Source organism: Chinchilla lanigera, unplaced genomic scaffold (assembly GCF_000276665.1).
Source record: "Chinchilla lanigera isolate Chin_1 unplaced genomic scaffold, ChiLan1.0 scaffold00084, whole genome shotgun sequence".
NCBI lineage: Eukaryota > Metazoa > Chordata > Mammalia > Rodentia > Chinchillidae > Chinchilla > Chinchilla lanigera.
Window position 1 is genome coordinate 7,710,150 of NW_004955485.1, and position 22,231 is coordinate 7,732,380.

At 54.2% G+C, this 22,231-nt stretch overlaps 2 protein-coding genes across 13 annotated transcripts in view; both read right to left on the reverse strand.

Moving 5' to 3' along the window:
- Wbp1l (WW domain binding protein 1-like) overlaps positions 1-238 on the reverse strand; it is a 54,467-nt gene extending 54,229 nt beyond the window's left edge. Inside the window, exon 1 of the mRNA XM_005403823.2 lies at positions 164-238. Coding sequence (XP_005403880.2) covers positions 164-226 — 63 coding nt within the window. The 5' untranslated portion in view covers positions 227-238. The remainder of the gene's footprint in view (positions 1-163) is intronic.
- A 6,528-nt stretch (positions 239-6,766) lies between these two features.
- Positions 6,767-21,973, reverse strand: Sfxn2 (sideroflexin 2). Of its 12 annotated transcripts, none has more exons than XM_013504028.1 (13): positions 21,954-21,973; positions 18,007-18,332; positions 15,644-15,829; positions 15,358-15,528; positions 13,684-13,782; positions 12,984-13,059; positions 12,674-12,759; positions 11,092-11,152; positions 10,440-10,506; positions 9,821-9,925; positions 9,517-9,566; positions 8,672-8,816; positions 6,767-8,091 (listed from the first exon to the last, which is right to left on the reverse strand). In XM_013504028.1, the coding sequence occupies exons 3-13, from the start codon at positions 15,802-15,804 to the stop codon at positions 7,859-7,861; spliced, it is 1,254 nt and encodes a 417-aa protein (XP_013359482.1). In that variant the 5' UTR covers positions 15,805-15,829; positions 18,007-18,332; positions 21,954-21,973; the 3' UTR covers positions 6,767-7,858. The 12 variants fall into 12 exon arrangements, 11 of the variants coding, with proteins under 11 accessions (XP_013359482.1, XP_013359481.1, XP_013359483.1 ...); XM_013504027.1 differs by having other exon boundaries at positions 21,669-21,972; XM_005403827.2 differs by having other exon boundaries at positions 7,890-8,091; positions 8,769-8,816; positions 9,821-9,870; positions 21,669-21,972.
- Positions 21,974-22,231: the final 258 nt, after the last annotated feature.

Below are 22,231 nucleotides of genomic sequence, written 5' to 3' on the forward strand. Positions count from 1 at the left end.
CCGGCCCGCACCTCCACCGGCGCCGTCACAGGTGTCCGCTCGGCGCCCGCGCCCTCCGCGCCACGCACGGCCACCCCCGGGGCTCCTCCACGCCGGAACAGCTCTGCCTCGGAACCGTCCAGCCAGGCCTCAGCGACCCCGGCCCGGCCGCCCCTGCCCTTACCTGCGGGGGCTCAGCCCGGGCCGACAGGGGGCCGGGCAGCGCCTGGAGGAGCAGGAGCGCCATGCCTCCCGGGAGCCTCCTCCTCTCCATCCCACCCGCTGCTCCTGCTCCTCCGAAACGGCGCCGCCACCCTCCGCCTCCTCCTTCTCTCCTTTCCTCTTCCTTCTTCCCTTCTTTTCCTGTTTCTCTCTCCCCTCCCGCTTCCGGCTCTGCTCCACCCCGCCCCAAGCAAGAAGAGGCAGGAGAAGGGCTTCAGTTCCAGCGCCTTATTGACTCTTACCCTTCGGGTATTGACCAAAGTAGATGTCAATCAAGAATAAGTCCCGCCCATCGAGAGGAAGGCCGAAGGGATTCAGCCAATAAAAAGTAGGAGGAAGCCGGGCCATCTTGAGCGCTGCGCCTTGGTGTAAAATACGTTCCGTCCCGCAGAAAGTGGCGGAAGTAACTAGGATCACTGGGTAGAACCGTCCAAAAGATGTACAGTACTGTGTTGAACAGTCGAGTTCGGATTCAGCCATTTTCAGTGTGGCGGAAGTAGTAGGCTTCCACAGACCCGCCCCCCCCCCCAAAGAGAAAAGGAGATGGTGATTCTAGAGGGTGTTTGAAAACAAGTTATATCCAGAAGATAAACAGGCGCTCCTAAAGAGAAAAACAAGGGCCATGGATGTAGCTCAGTGGCACAGCACTTGCCTGGCAAAATCCTGAGTTCGTTTCCGGGTACCAAAAAAATCCAGCCAAACAAACAAAAAAACTAAAGAGAAAAACAATTGCAATCTAGAAGGCTTTGATGTTTTTTTTTTCTTTTTCTTTTTTTTTTTTTTTGGCTTTTTGGGACAGGGTCTCACTGTGCAGTTCAGCTGTGAGCTCACTTTGTAGCCCAGGCTGGTCTCGAATTCGCAACGATCCTCCTGCCTCAGCCTCCCGGGGATTACAGGCCTGTGCCACCACGCCCAGCTCCTGATGTCTTCTGTCTTGAAGCACAATCCTATTAACAGAGTCTGTGTTCCAATCTCAAATAGCACAAGCAGCAACTTCGGTCCACTTCAATTCCCATTACATAGTATCATCTAGGTCATAGAGTTTTGTCAACAAGTTTCAGGGACAAAATTCTAATGGCCTTAAAAAAAAAAAAAAAAATTCTAATAGCCTTACTTCCAAAAAGACTTAAAGGGTTCAAGGCCAGCCTGTACTTTAGTTTAAAAAAAAAAAGGCATAGGGCCAGGGTTATAGCTCAGGGGCACAGGGCCTGCCTGGCAAGTGCAAGATCCTGAGATTCCACATACAAAAAAAGGCACGCTACACTTAAAAGTAGTTTTGGGGGCAGGGCGTGATGATGGCTCACTCCTGTAATCCCAGCCCTTCGGGCTGAGGCAGGAGGATCACTGCAAGTTCAAGGGCCAGCCTGGGCTCCTTAGTGAGTTCAAGGCCAGCCTGAACTACAAGGTGAGCCTATCTCAAAAACAAAACAGAACAGTCTGCACTCCCACTCACAGTGAAGAAGGGTTCCTTTTCCCCCACAGGCCCACCAGCATTTGTTATATGTTGATCTACTGATGACAGCCATTCTTTCTAGGGTGAGATGGAAGCTCAGTGTTGTTTTAAACTGTACCCCTTGAATGATCTGTGGAGCAACTGTGGAAATCAGAGTGGAGATTTCTCAAAAAACTAAAACTAGAGCCGGCTGTGATGGCGCATGCCTGTAATTCCAGCACTCAGGAGGCTGAGGCAGGAGGATTGTTGCAAGTTCAAGGCCAGCCTGGGCTATGAAGTGAGTTCAAGACCAGCCTGAACTGCATAGTGGAGACCCTGTTTCAAAAAGACCAAAAGAAAAAAAACCCACACAAAAAACTAAAGGTTCCAAAAGATTAAAAGCATCATACCACAGCAATATATGCATAACCATGTTTATAGAGGCATAGTTTGTAATAGCTAAATCTTGGAAACATTCCAAATGCACATCAACCAAGGAATGGATAAGGAAGCTGGGGTGGTGGCGCACGCCTGTAATCCCAGCACTTGGGAGGCTGAGGCAGGAGGATCATTGCAAGTTCCAGACCAGCCTTGGCTACAAAGTGAGCTCAAGGCCAGCCTGAACTGCATAGCAAGACCCTGTCCCAAAAAGACAAAAAAAAAAAAAAAAAAGAGTACCACTCTGTCATAAAGAGGAAAAAGCTTGAGACTAGGTAAATGGATGCACCTTGAGACTACAGTCTTAAGTGAAATAAATCAGGTATCACATGGTTTCTCTGGTGTGAGGAATGGAAAGTGTAAATAAAGCCCAAAATGTATAACAGATGTTGTGAAATAGGAAGAAGATATTCAAATGAGTAGAGGAACTACGGAGGAAGGAGGCAGGAAGGAAGGAGAAAAAAGGAAAAAAGTAGAAGAGCGGTTGAAGGGAGGGGACAGGAATGGGGAAAAACACAAGATATATCATGTACAGGTACAAATTCCCTACGATGAATGTGATTACTGTGTATATCTAAAATGTACCAATGAGTTTTTTAAAAAGTAGTTTTTGCTAAAAACCATGAATTTTCACTTGGGCTTACAAATGCCCAATAGGCAACTCAGAGTAGAACAAGCTTGACCTTCATTTTAAAATTCTTCTCAGTTCTGCATATGGAATACAGTCTTAGTCAGTTAGAGTGCTTATCTGAAAAGTTACCAAAACAAGTTTCTTCGCCCTGAATTTACTTCGCTTATCTCATCCTCCTCCAAGCCTGAGAAAATGTACTCCAGAAGTCTCCACCTGCCTTAAACCCGCGGTCACCTTGGGTTCCAGCAGAGCCGCACACAATTGCCTCCGCCCCAAGTTATGAAGTCATCTAGGAATCGAATAAACCCTCAAGCCCTAAAGACCCCCCCACAGGACAGCCAACTTGCCCCTCAAATCATATGGGTTCCGTTGGCTCCACAAAACCAAGACTGCAAGTGGGGTGTGGCAACACACACCTGTGATCCCGGCATTTGGGAGGCTGAGGCAGGAGGAGCCCCGTGAGTTGAGGCCAGCCTGAAGTACACAGCAACTGAGGCCAGACTACACAGTGAGACTCCATCTAAAACAGAAATCCCAGACTGAGACCACAATGGACGGAATCCCAGTACCATCCTACTTTCCAGTTAAAGCTTTTGACTGTCAATTCACGCTGATGCTTTAGTTTTCAGCTCCATTATCACCCACACACCACAGCAACAGCACCATAGGACATAAGCCAAAGGGAGCGGGACAGCTTCCCCCTTGTGGGACACTGCCCTACAGGACATCTACGCCAAGCTCAATACAGCCCTCTGGGACCCATCCCCGCCTTCTCCCCGCCTGCCACTGCACTCCCTCACGCCTCACTCCTGCTGCGCACCTGAGCAATGCCCCGCCTTCTTCACCTACTACGGAGTTCTTCACAAATTCTTGGCCCTTGTTTCTTCTGGATTCATTGGTAGCAGTGTAGTCTATATCAGCCTGATTTGCAGATTTTTGGGGGGCGACAGGGTCTCACTATTAATGCAGGCTGGCCTTGAACTCACTGTGTAGCCCAGACTCAAACTCATGGTGATCCTCCTGCCTCAGCCTCTCGAGTGCGGGAATTACAGGTGTGCACCGCCCCGCAGGCTGATCTGCACATTTCTGTATAGCACACCGAGTCTCTGAGTCTGCCTCCTCCTCATCTTTTGTGGTACTGAAAAATGAGCAGAGACTTTCCCTCCTCTTATATCCACAAGCCCTGTTTTTTAGCTCTTCAAAAATTTTTTAAAATTTTACTATTTTTTTGAGCTGCACTCTCACTACTTAGCCCAGGCTGGCCTTGAACTTGTCATTCTTCAGCCTTAGCCACCTACATACTAACTTTCCAGGTGCGCAGTTTTTTGTTTATTAGTTCTGAGGGCTAGCTGATTCCCTAAACTGCACAGCTTGGACTTGATCATGACATTTTCCTGCCTCAACCTCCCAAGAATCTAGGGTTACAGTGTGTGTCACCAGGCCTGGTTGTTCTTTTAGAATTTCTGCAGGCCTAGGTGCACCCCTGTGACCCACCACACAGGAGGCTGAAGCCCAACTGCTGTGAGCTGGATGCCAGCCTGGGCTGCAGAGTGAGTTCAAAGCCACCCTAAGCTATAAAGTGAGACTGTCCCAAGATGAAAAAAATTTCTATGCCTTACGCAGGGCTCAGTCATGAACTCGGTGTTAGTAACGTAACTGAACAGGGTTAGCACACAGGAGGCCCACACCGAAACCAAGAGCTGGCAGCCTGGTGTGGGGGCACACACCTGCCATTCCAGCTCTGTGGAGGGCTGAGGCAGAAAGGTGGCACGCTGCAGCCCAATCTAGGAAACACTGATTTACTGAGATCCTGTCTCAAAAAGTAAAGGGTTGGGGCTGGGGATTTAGCTCAGCGGCAAAGCGCCTGCCTGGCAAGTGCAAGGTCGTGAGTTCGATTCCTGGTACCGGAAGAAAAAGAAAAAAAACAAAAACAAAACAACAAAATCAAAAAATAAAGGGTTGAGGATAGAGCTCAATGAAGAGCCCCTGGGTTCAATTCCCACTACCACAAAAAAACCACAAACAAAAAAGAGGAACTCAGTTAAAACCGGCAAATGAAGGGCACTCTGCCCCAGCCTTTCCTCCTTTCACCCAAGAGACCCTGGGCAGGACAAACACGCACCTTCCAGTCCCGAGCAGCCCTTCCCACAGCCGCCTGCCAGTCACCCTGCCTGTCGGCCTCAACAGGTGCCAGCGCGGAGAGGGGAAGGTGTCAGAGTGGGGCCGGGCGGACACTACTTACTTAGTGGCACTGGGGCTTGAGCCCACGCCCGGGCACTGAGCTGGGTCGCAGTCCCTTTCTTTTTTTTTTTTTCCCAGTACCGGGAATCGAACTCACAACCTTGTGCTTGCCAGGCAGGCGCTGTGCCGCTGAGCTAAATCCCCAGCTCCCCGGCCCTTTCTTTACAACAGGGAGAATCTTACTAAGTCGTCCAGGCTGGCTCCGATTTACAATCCTGTGCCACTGACATAAAACATCAGAGGCAAATCAACAGAGGGAGCGGACGAGCTGGAGTCGCTGGCCAGGCTCCACGCAGGCGCCCAGACTCAAGATGAGGAACCCACAATGCAGGCTGCAGGTTCCCTGGCTTCTGCCACAGAAGCCTCCTCAGGACCAGCCGGGAAGAGGCCTGAGGGCTGCAGGCAGAACTTGCACGTTCCAAGGAGCAGAGTGGGGACCCTGAGAGGGAGGCCGCAGAGCAGTCAGAGCTGGGAAGACCGATTTTATTGGGGGTGGAATGGAGCCCGGGAACCTATAGTTCTTTACCAGAGAGGGGTGGCCCACCCACAGGCAGAGATAACAAAGGCCCATTTTAGAGGAGAAAGGGACTTAAGATGAGTGATCTAGAATGCCTTGCCTAGAAATACTTTTAGAATCCTTGACTCTGTTTCTCTCTCTCATTCAAGGTCAGGGTTTTGCTCTTTACAGGTCTTCACACTGGCCTATGTCTCCATGCCTTTTTAAAATTCTGAGACAGGGTCTCACTAAACTAAGTTGCCCAAATTGGGCTTGAACTTGTGGTCCTGCAATTATAGGCCTGCACCACCAGGTTTGGCTAGAACTATACTTCCAAGAGGATGAATGTTGCCGGGTGCGGTCGTGGGGTATATCTGTAACCCAGCTACTGAAGAGGCTGAGGCAGGAGGATCACAAGTTTGAGGCCAGCCCATGCAATTTAGCAAGACTGTCTTAAAATAAATAAATAAATAAAAAGGGCTATATACATAGTTTAGTACTCCCTGGGTCTAACCTCCAGATACATATATATTCATTTTACTTTTAAAAAATGTTATCTCAATTGTTGCTTTACTTTTTAAAAATGAGGAGGTAGGTGTTCAAATCACAGCCAGTACTGCAGCATCAGGACTGGGGCGTTTTCCCCTTGGAGCTGTGGTCCACAGAACAGGCATGGCAGTCCACGCCTGCATACAATCCCACAAGTTACTACACAGCTCAGCCTGGGCAACTCAACTACATTCCCAGACTCTTTTATCTTCCTTTAAAAGAGGGTCCTTGGGGACTGGGGATTTAGCTCAGCAGCACAGCGCCTGCCTGGCAAGTGTGAGGTCATGAGTTCAATTCCCGGTACTGGAAAAAAAACCAAAAGAAAAAAAAAGAACCTAAAAGAGGGTCCTCTCCCTAAGTAGCTAAATTGTCCAGGCTAGGCTCAAACTTGCGATCCTCCTGCCTCAGCCTGCCAGAGTGTATTAGACATACAGGTTATACACCATCATTTGAGGCTTTTTTTTTTTTTCCTGGTACCAGGAATTGAACTTAAAACCTTGCACTTGCCAAGCAGACCCTTGTGCTGCTAAACTACATCCCCGGCTAGGCATTTTTCTTTTTTTTGTCTTTTTGGGACAGGGTCTCGCTATGCAGTTCAGGCAGGCCTCGAACTCACTTTGTAGCCCAGGCTGGCCTCAAATTCGCAGCGATCCTCCTGCCTCAGCCTCCCAAGTGCTGGGATTACAGGTGTGCGCCACTATACCTGGCTAGGCTTTTCTTTTTGTAACCTTTAGTTGTGATGTTCTCTGACACGCCGAGGCCAAGGTAGGACCAGATCCTGTGTTCCACCCAGGCTTTATTACTCAGTTTGCAGATTCTCATGCTCTTTCAAGCTCTTTATCCAATTCAGGGATGGCCTCTGAACAGCCAGCAGACTCTCCAGGCAGGTCACACACACTGACACAGGCGCACCATAGCAGTCCTACCCGCCACCCCACCCAAGAAGCCACCTGCACAGCCAGAGGGGAAGAGACTGCCATGTTCTGTGCACTCTTAACTCTTTGGTCCTGGTTGGTTTCCCCTTAGAGGTATCCAACTTCCCTCTCCTACTCAGCAAACACCTGTCTTTCTTTGGGGCTTAGCCTAGTGGACTGAGCCAGAGTATACCCACTGACCATGTGGTTAATGCTAACATAGGTCCTTTTCACTCACAGTGAGGGGATTTCTTTTTCCAAACAGATATGAAGCAATGAGGGGGTAGGTTTCCATCATTATAGAGAAGATCCACCAAATGGCTCTATGCGTGATTTTTTTTTTCAGTACTAGGGATTGAACCCGGGGCAGTTGCACTTTGCTATAGCTCCAGCTCGTCTCAGTAAGTTACTCAGGTTGGACTCAAATTTGTGATCCTCCTGCCTCAGCCTTCCAGAGTGCTGGATGAAGTTAGGGGAATGGATAGGGCCTGCAGCACCATGTAACTTTGTTGCTCTCTGCAGTTCACTTTTTAGCACAAATAACTCCTGGGTGCTCAATAAACCCATTCAGCAGCATTCCCAAGATAGCTCTCTGGCCAGGTGCAACGGGGAAGAGCACTGAGAAAGATGAGCCTGCCTTCCCCTCCCGTGATTCAGGCCAGCACGGCAGGGCAGAGCTTCCCCTGCTCAGGAAGGAAAGAGGAGGGAAGGCCAGCACCCTTCCTGTCCTAGGCCATTTCCCCAGCCCTGGCTGGACCAGAGTCCTAAAGGTTTCCTAAGTTTCCCAAATGATTGCTTGAACGTCTCCCACCCCGCCCACCAACAGGTACCAGCAACTTCTCCCTGCACAGGCAGCAGCTTCTGGTCTCCAGGGAGAGCGTGGAGGAGGCAGCAGAGAGGACTCCAGTCTTTGTTCCCCTTTTCCATGATTACCCCCCAGGAGTCCAGCAAACGAACTACTTGGTCAAAGTGGCAGGCAACGTGTCCCAGTCCAGCCTGGGGGTCAGGCGTCGGCGGCAAGGAGGAATGTGGGCACGGGTGTGCAAAGAAGTGGATCCGGGCAGGCTGGTCCTCGCTGGCGTGGGGCGTTCACAGACCCTTGTTAAAGTAGACGTAAGGCGCATGCTCTCCGTCCTTGGCCTTGACAGTGGCTTGGAGATCTGGTTCCAGATAGGAAACTGGCAATTTACTGAACAGAGGACAGAAAGGGGGTCTGAGTGTGCCACCTGGAATATGCAACAAGTTACCCACAGAAAAGGCCAATCCAAGTGTCACCTCCAAGTAGCTCTTCCTGACGCTCCCTGCTGGAATTGTCACTGGCCTCTGCCCGGCGCTCCCCTCCACTCTGGCCTGCTTCGTTCTCCCTGAGCGCAAGCCCTTGGCTACACTTCTATCCTCCCAAGATGACGGGCAAGGTGCTTGGGACGCAAACGTCCAGCAGATGACCAGAGAGAGTGCTGAAGAGGGGCAGGGGCACCTTCTAGGCACGTATCCAAGCCACGCCTACTCCTAGAGCCAGCCAGCTCCCACGGCGGGCCAACGTCCCTCGCCCCTTCCCCACTGAAGGGGGTCCCTTCACCCCCGCGCCCCCTTCTAGGACACATGAGGGCAGTGGACAGGTCTACACCACTATCCTGAGAAACAGGAGCCAGAACAAGAACCTGACTCAATTTCAAAGACCAGGCCCAGCCAGCGGAGACCTTCCCCATGACCCCGCCAGCAGGCCAGTGTCTTCCTGTCCCCTGCGACCTGGCCGGCGTGTCATTTACCAGGGTGCCACCCCTGCGGTCCCTTCTCTTTGCTGAGGATCAGGGAAGTGGTGGCAGTGGGATCAATGAAACAAAGCAGGCGACAAACAGGCAATACCATGTCTGAGGGAACAGCCCACACGCCACCGGCACCATGAAGAGGAGGCTGGAAGGAAAACACGATGGCATTCATTAGGAACCTGTCCCTTCGGCCCCGCCCACACACCATCCCAGAGCCCCGGAAAGAAGGTACTCGCCCACACCTGGCCGCCAGCGCCCCCTCCATCCACTCTTTTCCGCCGAGCACCAGGAGACCCACACAGCCCGGGGACAAAATCAGCACCCCCGCCCCTCACCCCACCGCACACCTATGTTCCAGCAGAGCAGGAACACAAGGGTGCAAGCAGGGAGCTCAGGAGGGGCCGAGCGCCGACCCCGGCTGCCCTGAGAGGAGCCACGGTTATCTGAGCCCGGGCCCTGCACAATGCCAGGCCACGTCCGCCAGGCCACGTCCGGCCCACGGCGGCCTCCTACAGTGCTGACGTGGCTGGCGTCCTGCGTCAGGCCGGGTGCTTGGCAGCCCCAGGCCAACCCGTGCCTCGCCTCACCTCCCTTTCCTCCTTTAAAAGCGCTGGAGGCGTGAGGCCCGGGGGAGGACACTGTGAGGCAGGCCAGGCCCTGCGCACACCCAGTCTGGTGCCCTCAGGAGGGTGGGCGAGAGCTCCACAGGGACCACGTGTCCCCGGAGCGCAGCTACTTTTAAAGCCAAGTGAGGGCACACAGAGCTCTGACGTGGGCAACGCAAGCAGGCGGACGGTGGGGGCCCCAGCCCCAAGCGACCCAGGCCGCCCAAGCCCTGTACTCACAAGCACCCAGACAGCGCGACCTGCAACGGCGCATGCAGCACCTTGGCTTTCTGCACAAAAACAAGCAACAAAGACCCACATGGGACGCGGTCCCTGGGGTGAACCCACGCCCGCCCCACCAAGGGCCAGCCAGCCTGCAGCAGCCAGAGGCTGGAGCCCTGGCCCCAAGTAGAGGGGCCAGGCGCCCCGCTCTCTGCAGGAGGCAGCCACTGGGTTCCACTTTAGCGAATGAGGAGGTGCTGGTGAGGGCAGCGGGGGTCAGAGCACCAGGCCCAGGGAGGGCGGAAAGGGGAGCCGCGCTGACCTTCATGAAGTGCAGGGTCTCCAGCCTCTCCATGAGGACCGGCAGCAAGACTGGAAGAGACCGGGCCGGTGCTGAGGGGGCCGGGACTCCCCAGGGTGCCTCCCGCTGCCAGACAAGGCATGGGGAGACTCGCCCTGCGTCCCTAGCAGCTCCAGGGAACACGCCTCATCGGGAAGAGCGCAGGCCACGCAGGCACAGCCCCGCCAGCCGCTGCCCCCAGCCCACGGGGCAGCCCCCACCGCAGCCCCGCAAGGTGCACGCCTGTGCCGCTAGGCCCAGAGCCGCCTCTTCCAAGTTAAAACTATCTGAAGGTTCACACAAAATTTGTATCTTGCTCTGCAATATGCAAGTTGGGGTAGGCAACACATGCTCTCTACTACTACCTGCCTGGCCCTCTTACCCCCAAATGTCGAGGGCTGTGGTTTAATGACTACTAGTTGAAGGGAAATAACTTTCTCCCTCACATCTCTGATTAATGGATGGTCTGGGAACTAGTACAGTTCTCCTGAGCTTGCAGCCTTCGTGCAATCCAGGCGGAGAAGCCTGGCTCTGGAGGCTGGGCCCCCACCACCCACCCAGGTGCTCCAGGGCCCCCCAGGGTGGGGGCTTCCCGTCTTACTCATGCCAGGAGCTGCCATGGTGATCCGGGAAATAACCACTTGGGTGATGCCGATGGCGGCAGCTCTCTGAGGGCAGAAAAGAACAGTGATCGGGAATGATGCGTCGAGGGGAAACGGCCAGCACTGGAGGGCTGGGTTGAGGTCATGGCCACACCTGAGCTACCTTCAGAACAAGAGATGGTGGGAGGAGGAAGGAAGAGGCTGGGCGTGGCGGCACACACCTGTGATCCCAGCACTCTGGGAGGCTGAGGCAGGAGGATCACAAATTGATGCCAGCCTGGGCAACTTTGTGACTTAGTAAGACCCTGCCTCAAAATAATTCCAGCACTCTGGGAGGCTGAGGCGGGAGGAGGATCAGAAGTTAGACCAACTTAGTAAGACACTGCCTCAAAAAACAAATTAAAAACAGGGCTGGGGTTGTAGCTCAGAACTAAGGCCCTGGTACAATGCCTAGCACCACAAAACAAGCAAACAAACAACAATGAAAACACAGTAAAAGGGCCTGGGGATACAGCCTAGTGCAAAGGCCTGGATTCAATCTCCAGGAGCGAAAAAGACATAAGAGGCGTGTCCCCAACAGACTGGTCCCTGAGGAGGAGACAGGTCCAAGGAGGAAGTCCCTCCTACCACTCGAAGGAAGACTCTGCTCACCTGGGAATGGCCAACCTCGTTGTGGTTCTTGTCCTTCACGGAGATGCCCTGGATGAGCTCCCTGAACAGAAACAAGAGTTGCTGACTTAGAGAAAGGGGTGCTGGGAGCCACCCAGGCCATGTAACATCCCCGGGGACGTGGCCAGGGCCCTGCTCTGGGAAGACCCCCTGCAGCCCGGCTCCCTGACCTCCCTTCTTCACTCCGTAAGTGGCATCTCAGGAGGGATCTGGGGCAGAGGCTAAGGGAGCTGGCCCTGGGCCCACACTGCCTCAGGTCATTCCTGCAATTGCAGAGGGTGTGCCTGACCCTGAGTACAGTCCTTAACCTTTCCAAAGCCTCAGTTCTCCTCATCTGCAGAATGGGAATAATCCTGACACCCACTTCAGTGGACAAGGTGAGGAGTGCACGAGATAATGCCAGACAAGAGCCTAGCCCAGCCGCTGGCAGAGCAACCTCTCCCCAGACAGAGCTACTCTGGCTGTTCTCAGCCACCTCTTGAGGAACTGAGACCAGGGAGCTGGGTGGCTTCGATCGTCTGCTAGGCAAGAGCGGGGCTGGGGAAGGAAGAGCAGAGCAGCAGCTTGCAGGCCTGCTGCCCCGGAGGCTCTCAAAGGGCAGCTGAGGCCCACTCTTGCTAACGAACAGCAAGAGATCGGCTCAAGGACACAGACACCGACGACAAAGGCGGCAACGCCAGCTGACCCTGACACAGTGCTGCCGCCTGGGAGCTCCACACGGACTAAATCACCAAAACCGCAGGCGGAGGTTTCACACCCGAGGCAAGAAAGGAGCCCAGGCTGGGGTCAGCGCAGTGGCGCAGTGCTGGCCTAGCATGCATGAGGCTCCACCCCAGTACAGCAGAGAAATAAGTGAAAATGGAACAGAATGGTGAAGGCTGGGGATATAGTTCAGTGGCACAGTGCCTGCTTGGCAAGCACAAGGTCCTGAGTTCGACTCCTGGTACCAAAAAAAAAAAACACAGAAATTCCAAAACAGAATGGTGAGCTTCTCCTCTACTTTTCCTACTGAAAAGATGAGAACTAGGTGCCTGGAAAACACCAGTCTACTCCCTGGGCTCTTCCCAAGCTTCTTGGTTCTGCTGCACGGTTAGGTGCCCTGCTCTGCCAACATTCATTCAGAACACAGCCCTAGTCTCTGGCAGCAGGCAGAGTTCACCACGCTAACACAGCTGCAATTGAAAGGACAGGATCTAATTGGGTGTGGTGGTGCGTACCTGTGAACCCCTCATTTAGGAGGCTGAGGCAGGAGGACTGCCATGGGTTCGAGGCCAGCCTGCACCACATAGTGAGTTCAAAGCCAGCCTGAACTACCCAGCAAGACTCCGTCTTAAAAAACAACAGAAAAGATAGGATCTGATACAAAGGCCCACGGGTCTACCCTCCCTCTGCCCTCACCACACAGGAAAGCATGCCCAAGCACTTGAGTGCCGACCCACCAGGTCACCTACAACTCCCAGGCATCCCACGGGTGTGACCGGCCCTCTGGGACCCTTCGGAGGCTCAGCCTGGGGCCTGTGCCCTGCTGGGGCCCCTCCCTTTCCCAGCCAGGGGCTCTACTCACTGCTGTCGCATCATCGGGATATTGACACAGTTCGCAGCAGCCACTGCAGCGAAGGGCACCCAGCGGCACACCAACGGCGGAGCTCTCTGTTGGGGACAAGGTCAAGAGATGCACTCAGATGGAGTGGAGGGGGCTTCAAAACTTAAATCAGAAAGAGAAAGAGACCTCGCTACCGCCATACATCCACTCAGTCTGAGGACCCCAAACTCCGGCAAACCCAAGAAGGAAAAGCCAGGGACAGCCCTGCAGTTTTCCCTGGACTCTGCTGCCCCCCAGTGGCCACCGCGCCCGCTGCTGCCCCAGACCACACCTTTGTCAACATGTTCATGCCCACAGCAGTGGCCACTGCGGTGGTGGTGGCTGTGAGGTAGGAGAAGGCCATCTGCCTAGGGGAAGAGAGGGGTGAGGGCTGAGGGGCTGGGGGAGGGACTCGTGCTCCACCCCAGCCTCATCCTGGGCCCCCAGCCCTCACCCACGGTGGCCAGCCCCTTGGCCTGGTCAGTGCTTTGAACAACACAAGTCTCTCTGTTGACCAAACGGCCCGTGCTGGTGCCCCCACAGCCCAGGAACGGCTCCCTGGGCTCCGGCGTGGCAAATCCATGCCCCTCGGGACACAGCTGGAACATCACCTCTACAGAAAGGACTTCCTGCCCAGTCTCAGCCTCTACGGCTCCGGCTGTCCCGGCGCCTGCTTGTGTCCCTAAAGGCAGCCGCCCTACTCTGAGGTTATGCGCTTGTCTCCTGAAAAGACCTTCAACTCCCCCCGGGGCGCAAGGTCTTCTTGTCAAGGAGTCGCCAGGTCCCAGGATGCCGCCTGGCACGTAACACATACCCTTGAGAAATGGGTTGAATGAATGAATGCATGAACACAGTTTGAGCGCGTCCTGGAAGAAGATACTCCCCTGGTCAGGCAGAGAAAATACTTCCAGGCCCTGGAAAAGGGCAACTCGCCCACCTGCTCACTGTGGCCCCACCAGGAAGGAGAAGCAGCCAGGGCCCAGGGCCCCTACCTGACCGACGTGGGGGAGGCCGCGTTCCTGTTGGTGTAGTTGACCAAGGCATTGAAGGACTGGTTCACCCACTGCCAGAAGATCACTGCTGGCATGGTCCTGCCGGGAAGGAGGTTGGGAGAGTGGAGGATAGGACGGAGGCCGTGGAGCTCACCGCTCACCACTCACCACACGCACCTGCACCGCCCTGCACCCAGCTTGCAGACAGGCGGGCTGAGCCCTCACCTGTCTCCTTCCACAGAGCAAAATCCTGCTGCTCGGATGACGTCACTTCCTCCTTGGAAACTTCGGGGGCCTTCTCTGCCCTCCGGACATACTCAGCCCCTCCATGAGCCCTGCTCCACTACCCCAGACTCTTCCCCCAACCTACCACTTACTTCTTGGTCGCCTCAACCAAGCTCCCTGGGGCCAGAGACTACAGCCCATACTCCCAAGCCAGCTCAACAGCTGAACAGCAGATGGCAGCGGGGGGAGGGGAAGAGTCCCACCCAGGCTACACAGAAAGTTTATTTCCTCCCAACTACCCAAGAAAAAGGGTCTTTCTTCTTTAAACTTAAGTATTACATCTACAGTATAAAAATAATCACACTGTGATTTTGTTTTGTCTTTCCTGAGACAGGCTGGCCTTGAGCTCACTTTGTAGCCCAGACTAGTCTCGAACTTCCAACGATCCTCCTGCCTCAGACTCCTGTTTGTTTTTGTTCTTTCAGACAGGGTCTTGCTACGCAGTTCAGGTGGGCCTTGAACCCACTATAAGCCCAGGCTGGCCTTGAACTCACCATGACCCTCCTCTCTTTCCAGTGCTGGGATTACAGGTGTGCACCACTACACATGGCTTCCTTGTGAAATTAAGTACTTATTTTTTTGAAACAGTCTCACTGTATAGCTCAAACTAGCCTTGAATTCAAGATCCTCCTGCCTCATCTTCCCAAGTGCTGGGACTACTGGCATGCACTACAACCCTAACTGGAACAAGACCACATTTACTTAGGTGGGGTGGAAGGTTTGAGACTGGGTCTCACTGTGTAGTTCAGGCTGACCTTGAACTCACTATGTAGCCCAGGTAGGTCTTCAGTTCACAGTGATCCTCCTGCATTAGTCTCCTGGGTGCTGGGATCAAAGCTGTGTGCAACCATCCCTAATCTAGAACAAATACTCTTTAAAGAAATTTAAAGCCAGGCACGGTGGCGCACACCTGTAATCCCAGCACTCAGGAGGCTGAGGCAAAAGAATCACTGCAAGTTCAAGGTCAGCTGCGCTACATAGTGGATTCAAGTTCAGCCTTAATTACACAGCAAGACCTTGTCTCAAACCACCACCACCCCTTAGGAAAAAGAACAAAACCACAGACTTAGACTAGCTTATTTGCTGAGGTCTAGTGAGGACTGCCCTTGCTTTTAAAACCCAGGTACCCATATTTCCTACTGTGTGTATCTGGACACATTACTTAGCCTCTGTAGAATTCCATCTGTAAAACAGAAATGGCGTCCAGTGGGGGTAGTACAGCGTCTATGGGCAGGGCTGCTGAGAGTTAAAGGAGGCATACGTGCAGAACCAGCCAGCATGGCACCTGCTCTCTGGTAAGCATCAATCAAGAGGACTGCCGTTACCTGCAACTGCTGAGGCTCTAGCACGCATGAGGCCCTGCACACCCGCCTGGCTCCCAGCACCCACCTGTAGAAGTGCAGCATGAAACCTGTGATGATCATGCCGCCAGGGACCTGGAAGGACATCCGCCCAATGACGTTCATCTTCTCCCCGGTGTCGGGGTGGAAGGCCGAGTCATACAGCTTCTTCGCATACAGCAGCTGCTCCACTTGGGTCCCCGGGGGCACGGCGCCCACCCTGCCAGACGAGGGCAACAGGCAGACGCTGCTGAGTTCCTTCACTTTCAGTCTCTGCTTCCCCCGGGGTCCCCTCAAAGTCACGCTGGGGCCCCCGTGCCTCCCTGACCTCTTACCTGCTCCTCTCCACTGTCACCTTGGCCCAGTCCAGCCTGCGCTCTGGTACCAAGACCGTGCGGGGGTCTGTGATGTTAAAGAAGTGCTTCACGCGCCCCAGGAAAGTGCCCTGGTCCCAACGGGGGGCATCGATGTCAAAGCCAGACAGGTCAGTCTCCATCTTGCTTGCACACAAGCCTGCAGACCTAGAGGACAGAGGACGAATGAGGGCACCCCCAAACCAAAGCCCCCAGAGGCCCTGAGCACCTCCCGCTCCCTGCCGGCCTCGTCCAGCCCCGGGCACCCAGACTCTCCGCGGTGAGCGGGCACTGGGCCGAGCACTGCGGCACCTGCAGGCACCTTGGGCGCTTGCTGGGGCCCAGCCCTGTGCCTGCTCAGGCTGTGGGCGCAACTGGAGAAAAGACCAGACGGTACCTGCCCCTGGGAACTCAGAGTCAGCCTGGAGAACCCCCGTGGAAGAGGACACCGTCCCCCGCGTTTCCGGCATGGAGATGGGAAAGCTGCTACTCTGAAATGCACCCAGCCGGAAGTTCTCCACAAGGCTGCCCTCTGATCCAGGCCTAACCACCTGGGAAGGTGGCCCAGCCTGCTAGCCTTCCTGCCTCAGCCAAAGGCAGCCCGCGAAGAGGGACTGCACATGTTGAAGAGCAGCGCCCCCTGCTGGCCAGCCTCTCCTCGGCAGGACTCCAGAGCAGGAAGCGGTCACCTCAGGGGGACACAACCTGCTGCTGTATTTACCAAGTCACTCGGGGACGGGGTGTAGCGCCGTGACACGGCACAGCCTGGTTCAAGCCCCAGCACTAGGGGGAAAATAAAGAGAAGTCTCTAGAAACCAAGACAGCAGGGGAGGCAAAAACATGGATGCCAGGGAAATTTTAGCTGTGCCGCCTACACCTGATGAGACAAACACCCAGCTAAAAACACTCTCTTGTTTTTTGTTTTGTTTTTGAGACAGGGTCTCGCTATGCAGTTCAGGTTGGCCTTGAGCTCACTTTGTAGCTCAGGCTGGTTTTGAACTTTCAACAATCTACCTGCCTCAGCCTCCCGAGTGCTGGATCTACAGGCATGTGCAACCCTGCAGGGTATAGCAACTGCTGCCAGGTATAGAAGTCTTAAAGGTTCCCCTGATTAAGAATTTTTTTTTTGCCGGGTATTGCACCCCTATAATACCAGCATGCCCATAATCCCAGCACTCAGGAGGCTGAGGCAGGAGGACTGTTGCAAGCTGGAGACCAGCCTGAACTACAAAGTCAGCTCAAGGGCAGCCTGAACTGCATGGTGAGACCCTGTCTCAAAAAGACAGAAAAGTTTATGCCATGCATAAAAATTTCCTTTTTGATTAATTTAAGGTTAAGCAATTAGTGACTTTTGATTACATCTGCAAACCCTTCAGAGCAGCACCTAGCAAGCATTTGACTGAAGAACTAGAGAGTCCCTTATAAGCCAGGATAACTGGAAACAGGAGGAGGAACGAACTCCTGGGAGTCTTGGTCAGCCGAGCCAAGGGGAAAACACATCGCAAGTATCTGAAGACACCAGGACTGCATAGGGCAGTGAGACAGAACATGAAAAGCAGGCTTTGGTCTGAGGTTGTAGGCCAGTGGCACAGCACGGCCTAGCAGCCACAAGGCCCTGGGCTGGACCCCAGCACCGCCAAATGCAAAAGCCTTTAAGAGAACACAATGAATTTAATTTCCCATGTGTTGGGTTTCAAGTACCAGGGGACCTTCTACTGTTATTGTGGTACTGGGGGTTGAACCCAGGGTGTGCTAAGACTGTGCTACATTCTCAGCCCTCTTTAATTTTTCGTACCAGGAATCAAACTCAGGACCTTGCGCTTGCCAAGCTAGGTGCTGTGCCACTGAGCTATGTCCCCGGGCCTTATTTTTTATTTTGAGACAGGGTCTCACTAAGTTGCCCAGGCTGGGTTTGAACTTGTGATCCTCCTGCCTCAGCCTCCCCAAGGAGCTGGGATTACAGGCGTGCCCCACAAGGACCTTCTTTAATGCAAGAGGTTACCTCTTTGTCTCACGTCTTTCCCAATGCTGTTCCCTCTCATTTTCACTAAATAATGCCTACTCACCTTTTTTTTTTAAGGAATAAACATCACATTTCCTTCTATACCATCTACTTACTAGATCATTTGTGGTTTTTTGTATGTTTCTAAAATAGGGTCTCACTTTGTAGCCCAAGGTGGCCCAGAACTCACTACGTAGCCCAGGCCAGCACTGAGCTTGCTGGCAATCCTCCTGCCTCAGCCTCCCAAGAGCTGGGATTATAGGCACTCACCAGATAATTTGCCTTTTAAAAGCTAATTTAAGTTTGCAACTGCAAAGTCAGGGAGTATGTTAATTTTGCTTACCAATGTCACCTTGCTGCCCAGCAGAAACACTCAGCTCCGGCTGCACAAGAGGCCCGGCTTCCGTGCGTCTGCAGGTTCAGGCTGCCCTTCCCACACAGTGAGTCCAGGCTCAAGAGCAAGCGCCGCCTGCTTCTCCTTCTGCACTGAGGTCTCTCTGCTCTCCCTGCGGGCTTCACGTCTCACTTCAGACCCCTGCCGGTCCCAGATCACTTCCCTCCTCCTCACATTGCTGTACCGCGGCGTCCAGACACCAAATCTCAGAGAGGCTGCTCTGCTGCTCACCACTCCACGCAGAAGTCCAAGTTCTCGGCAGTGAGTGCTCAGACCTAAAGGGAAGCACAGAAGTCAGGGCTAAGAGTGAAAAATTGATCAGCTGCCCCAATGTACTTTAAGGGAAAGATTTCCAAGGAAAATAGACTGGCAAAAGGAGGAAAATGAGGACAAAACCTGAAAAACCGAAACACTTAAGAAGCAAACCAAGAAGCCAGGCATGGGGATGCATGCCTGCAATCCGAGCACGTGGGAGGCTGAGGCAGGAGGACTGACAGCTGCCACTGTGATCCAGTTTGATTGCTGCAGGGTTCAAAGCCAGCCTGAGCTACAAAGTGAGTTCCAGGGCAGCCTGAAGGCTGGGCGTGGTGGCACACACTTGTAATCCCAGCACTTGGGAGGCTGAGGCAGCAGGGTTGCTGGGAGTTCGAGGCCAGACAGGGCTACAAAGTGACTTCAAGGCCAGTCTGACTGCAGACTGAGACACTGTCTCAAAAACAAAAAAACATGATCAGCCTGAACTACATAGAGACACTGTCTCAAAAAGACAAAAAAAAAAAGAAGCAAACCAAGAAAAGGGGCCTCCAGAGATGGGAAAGCACCCGGAAAGACAAGAGGCAGGAGGACTGGACAGGGACAGGGAGAGCTGCGGTCAACACCAGGTGTTGGGGGACCGCTGCAGGCTGGCACGCTGGGGCAGCCGCTTCTGAGTGGACCAGAGTGCAAGACAGGCCGGGCCTGCAGAGACGCGGCTCCCTGGCCCAGCCCCTCCCCAGGGGGTGTGGGCCGGGCAGAGTCAGGCAACAAGCGTCCATTATAGGAAGCTGAGTTAGGCAGAAATAGTATAGGCAGTCAGACAGGGCCAGGCCCTCGAAGGAGCCAGTATGGAAGACAAGGTACCTTGCAAATGGTAAGAGGGTACTTGCTGTGGGCCGGACCTCAAGACAAAAGATTAAACAATGCACCCACACCCCTCGCTAGGGAGGGACATCAGGGATTGACAGTCTAAACAGCGACCACCTTGGGGGGGTCACTGACCCAACCCCTTACGGGAAAAGCCCCTGTTCTGTATCCGAGCCGCTTGCTACGTGACTCGCTTCCCCATCTGATCCCAACGCCATGAATTTTACCTGAACAGTTCTTACTGATTGACCATAGTTTGTCCCACCTCCTGCCCACCTTGTGATTTCCCATTTTTCCCACCTTGGACCCGCCTCACCTTGTGGTTTCGCTCTATAAAAATCCTTGGAAAAGACAAGTCCCTGGGGCAACCCGCTCGGGCCCCCTTCTGTCTGTCTGTCTGTCTGTCTGACAAAAGCTTTCTTTCCCCCAATAAGTATCTTCTGCTCTTCACCTCCATGGCTCCTAAACTTCATTCTTCGGTTTTAGAGAACGTGAACTCGTCCCAGACATCTCTCGGGTTGGGAGTTTCTTCCCCTACGTCGCGTCCACCCCCAGGACTCTGCCTGTCACCTTCGCTCCTGGTCCCAACAGAGCAGAGTGCGACCAGGAAAGCGTTCCTGCCAAATGCTTCAGGAAGTGAGGGGAGTCGGCTGGCAGGCAGGGCGCACTCTGCCTCAGCCTACACAGGGCCAGGCCCAGGCTCTCGGGGCAGCTCCACGGAACAAAACGCCAGCCCCACCCTGCGGGACACACGCAGGACTAGGGAGGCCTCTGCCGCCCCTAACGGAAGAAACCACCCACTAAATTACACGAGAACCTCGGCCTCCTCAGCTGAGGGCAGGACAGAGCCACACAGCCCCCAAATCTAAACCATGTCTCTGGAACTTTTCCTCCTACACCCCCTCTCCCAAAGGGTACAGTTCCTGACTCCTGTTGTAACTGCCCACAGCGGCCAGTCCTTTGTGGCCGGCTGGACTTTCGTAAGTGCCACCTCCTGTCACTCACAGTTCTCTGTGTGAGGTCTGCTTCCCCTGACCTGAGCACCAGGGCCGCGTCTGTAAGGTGCACTGCTGTCCCCAAGTGCCCTGTGGGGATATCTGCCCCCTGCTCAAGTGCGCTCCAGCTTGCTCGCGGGTTCCCCTGGCTTCGAGGATGTTGCCTCTTCTACACCAAACTCAGCCCTATCTGGGTTACCGCGGAGCAGGCGTTCAGGAAGCTGTGCCACCTCCGTGGAGCCACAGCTGGCCCCTAGGCCCGGCTCGTTCACTCTCCAGCCTCCTGCACCGGGAGCCCGTAGTCCTCCCTCAGCACCTCATGTCTTGTCCAGGGCGGCCCCGCTCCTGAAGGACTGGGGGTCCATCGCTAGGAATAAGGTAGGAGTAAAAACCACACAGGGACTGACCGGTGCCTCCTTCCTAGGATTACAGCGTCACAGATCAAAGACACAAGGGAGCCAAAGTCTCAGCTCACTGGAGCCTGGCAAGGTTTCACTCAGTGATCACGCCAGCGCAGGGAGCACCCGGGGCCATGCAGGCCCCGTTCTAAGCACTTGCAGCAGATAAAAAGGTGAGCAAACAGACCCAGTCCTCAAAGTCCAACAGTAGCCACCAGACAGGCCCTCTGTCTAACCACAGCCTATCTGTCTTCTCCTTTAAAAAAGAAGCAGCCAAGTGTGGTGGAACTCACCTGTAATCCTAGTCCTCAGGAAGCTGAGGCAGGCAGATGTGAGTTTTGAGTTTGAGGCCAGCCTGGCTACACAGTGAGTGCAAGGCCAGCCTGAGCTCCATAGTAAGACCCTGACTCAAAAAGAATAAGGCTAGGAATGTAGCTCAGTGGTAGAGTGCAACTGAGTTTGATACCCAGTACCACTAAAAAGAAAAAAGATCGAGCAAGAGAAAAGAAATGAAGTAGCCTACTATGTCCCCTGAAATAATACTCATCCTTTCCAGAGAGAACTAATTTTCTCTCACAAACAGTATCAAAGCTCAGAGAATAGGCTTCCAAAGCCCCTCTGAGGTATCCTTTTTAAAAAAAATTTTATCAGTCCATAATGATTACATTCATTATGGGGAGCTGGTATCTGTACATAACACATCTTTTCGCTGTTGTTGTTCTTTTTGAGGCAGGGTCTCACTATGCTCTTCAGGCCTTGAACTCACTTTGTAGCCCAGGCTGGCCTCGAACTCACAGCGATCCTCCTTCCTCAGCCTCCCGAGTACTGGGATTACAGGCAAGACCTTGTTTTATAACAAATTTTAAAAAGGGTCTGGGGATGTAGCTCAGTGCAAAGGCCTTGGGTTCAAAGTCCACTACTGCCCCTCCCCCGCAAGAGGCAACACACAACATTCCTGGTACAACAGAAGGGAATCGAGAAGGCAGCCCAGCGCAGCGCGGGCTACAGACCCCTGAGAAAGGGAAGGGTTCGCGTCAAGGCTGCCCAGAGCAGGGGGGAGACAGGGTCCCAGCCAGCTCCGCTTGTGGACGCTCACCTGACTCCGCGGCCACCCTGACGCAGGGCCCCAGACGACCGACTAGAGCGCAATCCGCGCGGCCCCTCCCACCGAACAGCAGCTTTCTCCGGCTGCGTGGACCATGCGGGCGCAGGCCCGCTGCCATTCCCCGCGCAGCTCCTCCCTTGGTCAGGCTCCCAGCCGCCGTCTCTTCAAGGATCGGCTCGCGGAAAACTCTCGGGTGGCATCTCGGGTACAGTCCCTCCGGTCCTCCCACCGGGACGCGCGTTTACAAGCAACACGGGAGAGGCGGGCAGTGCTTACACGTCCTAATGCGGCTCACAACAGGTAGTTTCTCGGTTGTGGAAGGAAAACGACAGCCTGGGCGGAAGCGCTTCCTTGGGCTGAGCGCGCTTCCCCCGAGCAGACGGGCTTCGCTGCGACGCTTCTCAGGGGGTCCTCGGCCTGCGTCCCTCGGGGCCCCGCCCGCCTCCCGCTCCAGCTGTCAGCTCCCCGCCCTGGCTCAGAGCCGGGCCCGCGCTGCCTCGGCCTCCACGCGCGGCTCGGCCGGCTCAGCTTCTCGGGTGCCGCGGGGCAGGGGC

What these genes read in the sequence shown, in the direction of transcription:
- Sfxn2 (XM_013504028.1), bottom strand. Translation starts at nt 15,804, where the DNA reads ATGGAGACTGACCTGTCTGGCTTTGACATCGATGCCCCCCGTTGGGAC. An exon ending in ATCCCGATGATGCGACAGCA is followed by an intron (nt 11,153 to 12,673) that starts GTGAGTAGAGCC and finishes GTTTCTGTTCAG; the next exon opens with GGAGCTCATCCAGGGCATCT. An exon ending in AGACCCTGCACTTCATGAAG is followed by an intron (nt 9,567 to 9,820) that starts GTCAGCGCGGCT and finishes GTTTTTGTGCAG; the next exon opens with AAAGCCAAGGTGCTGCATGC.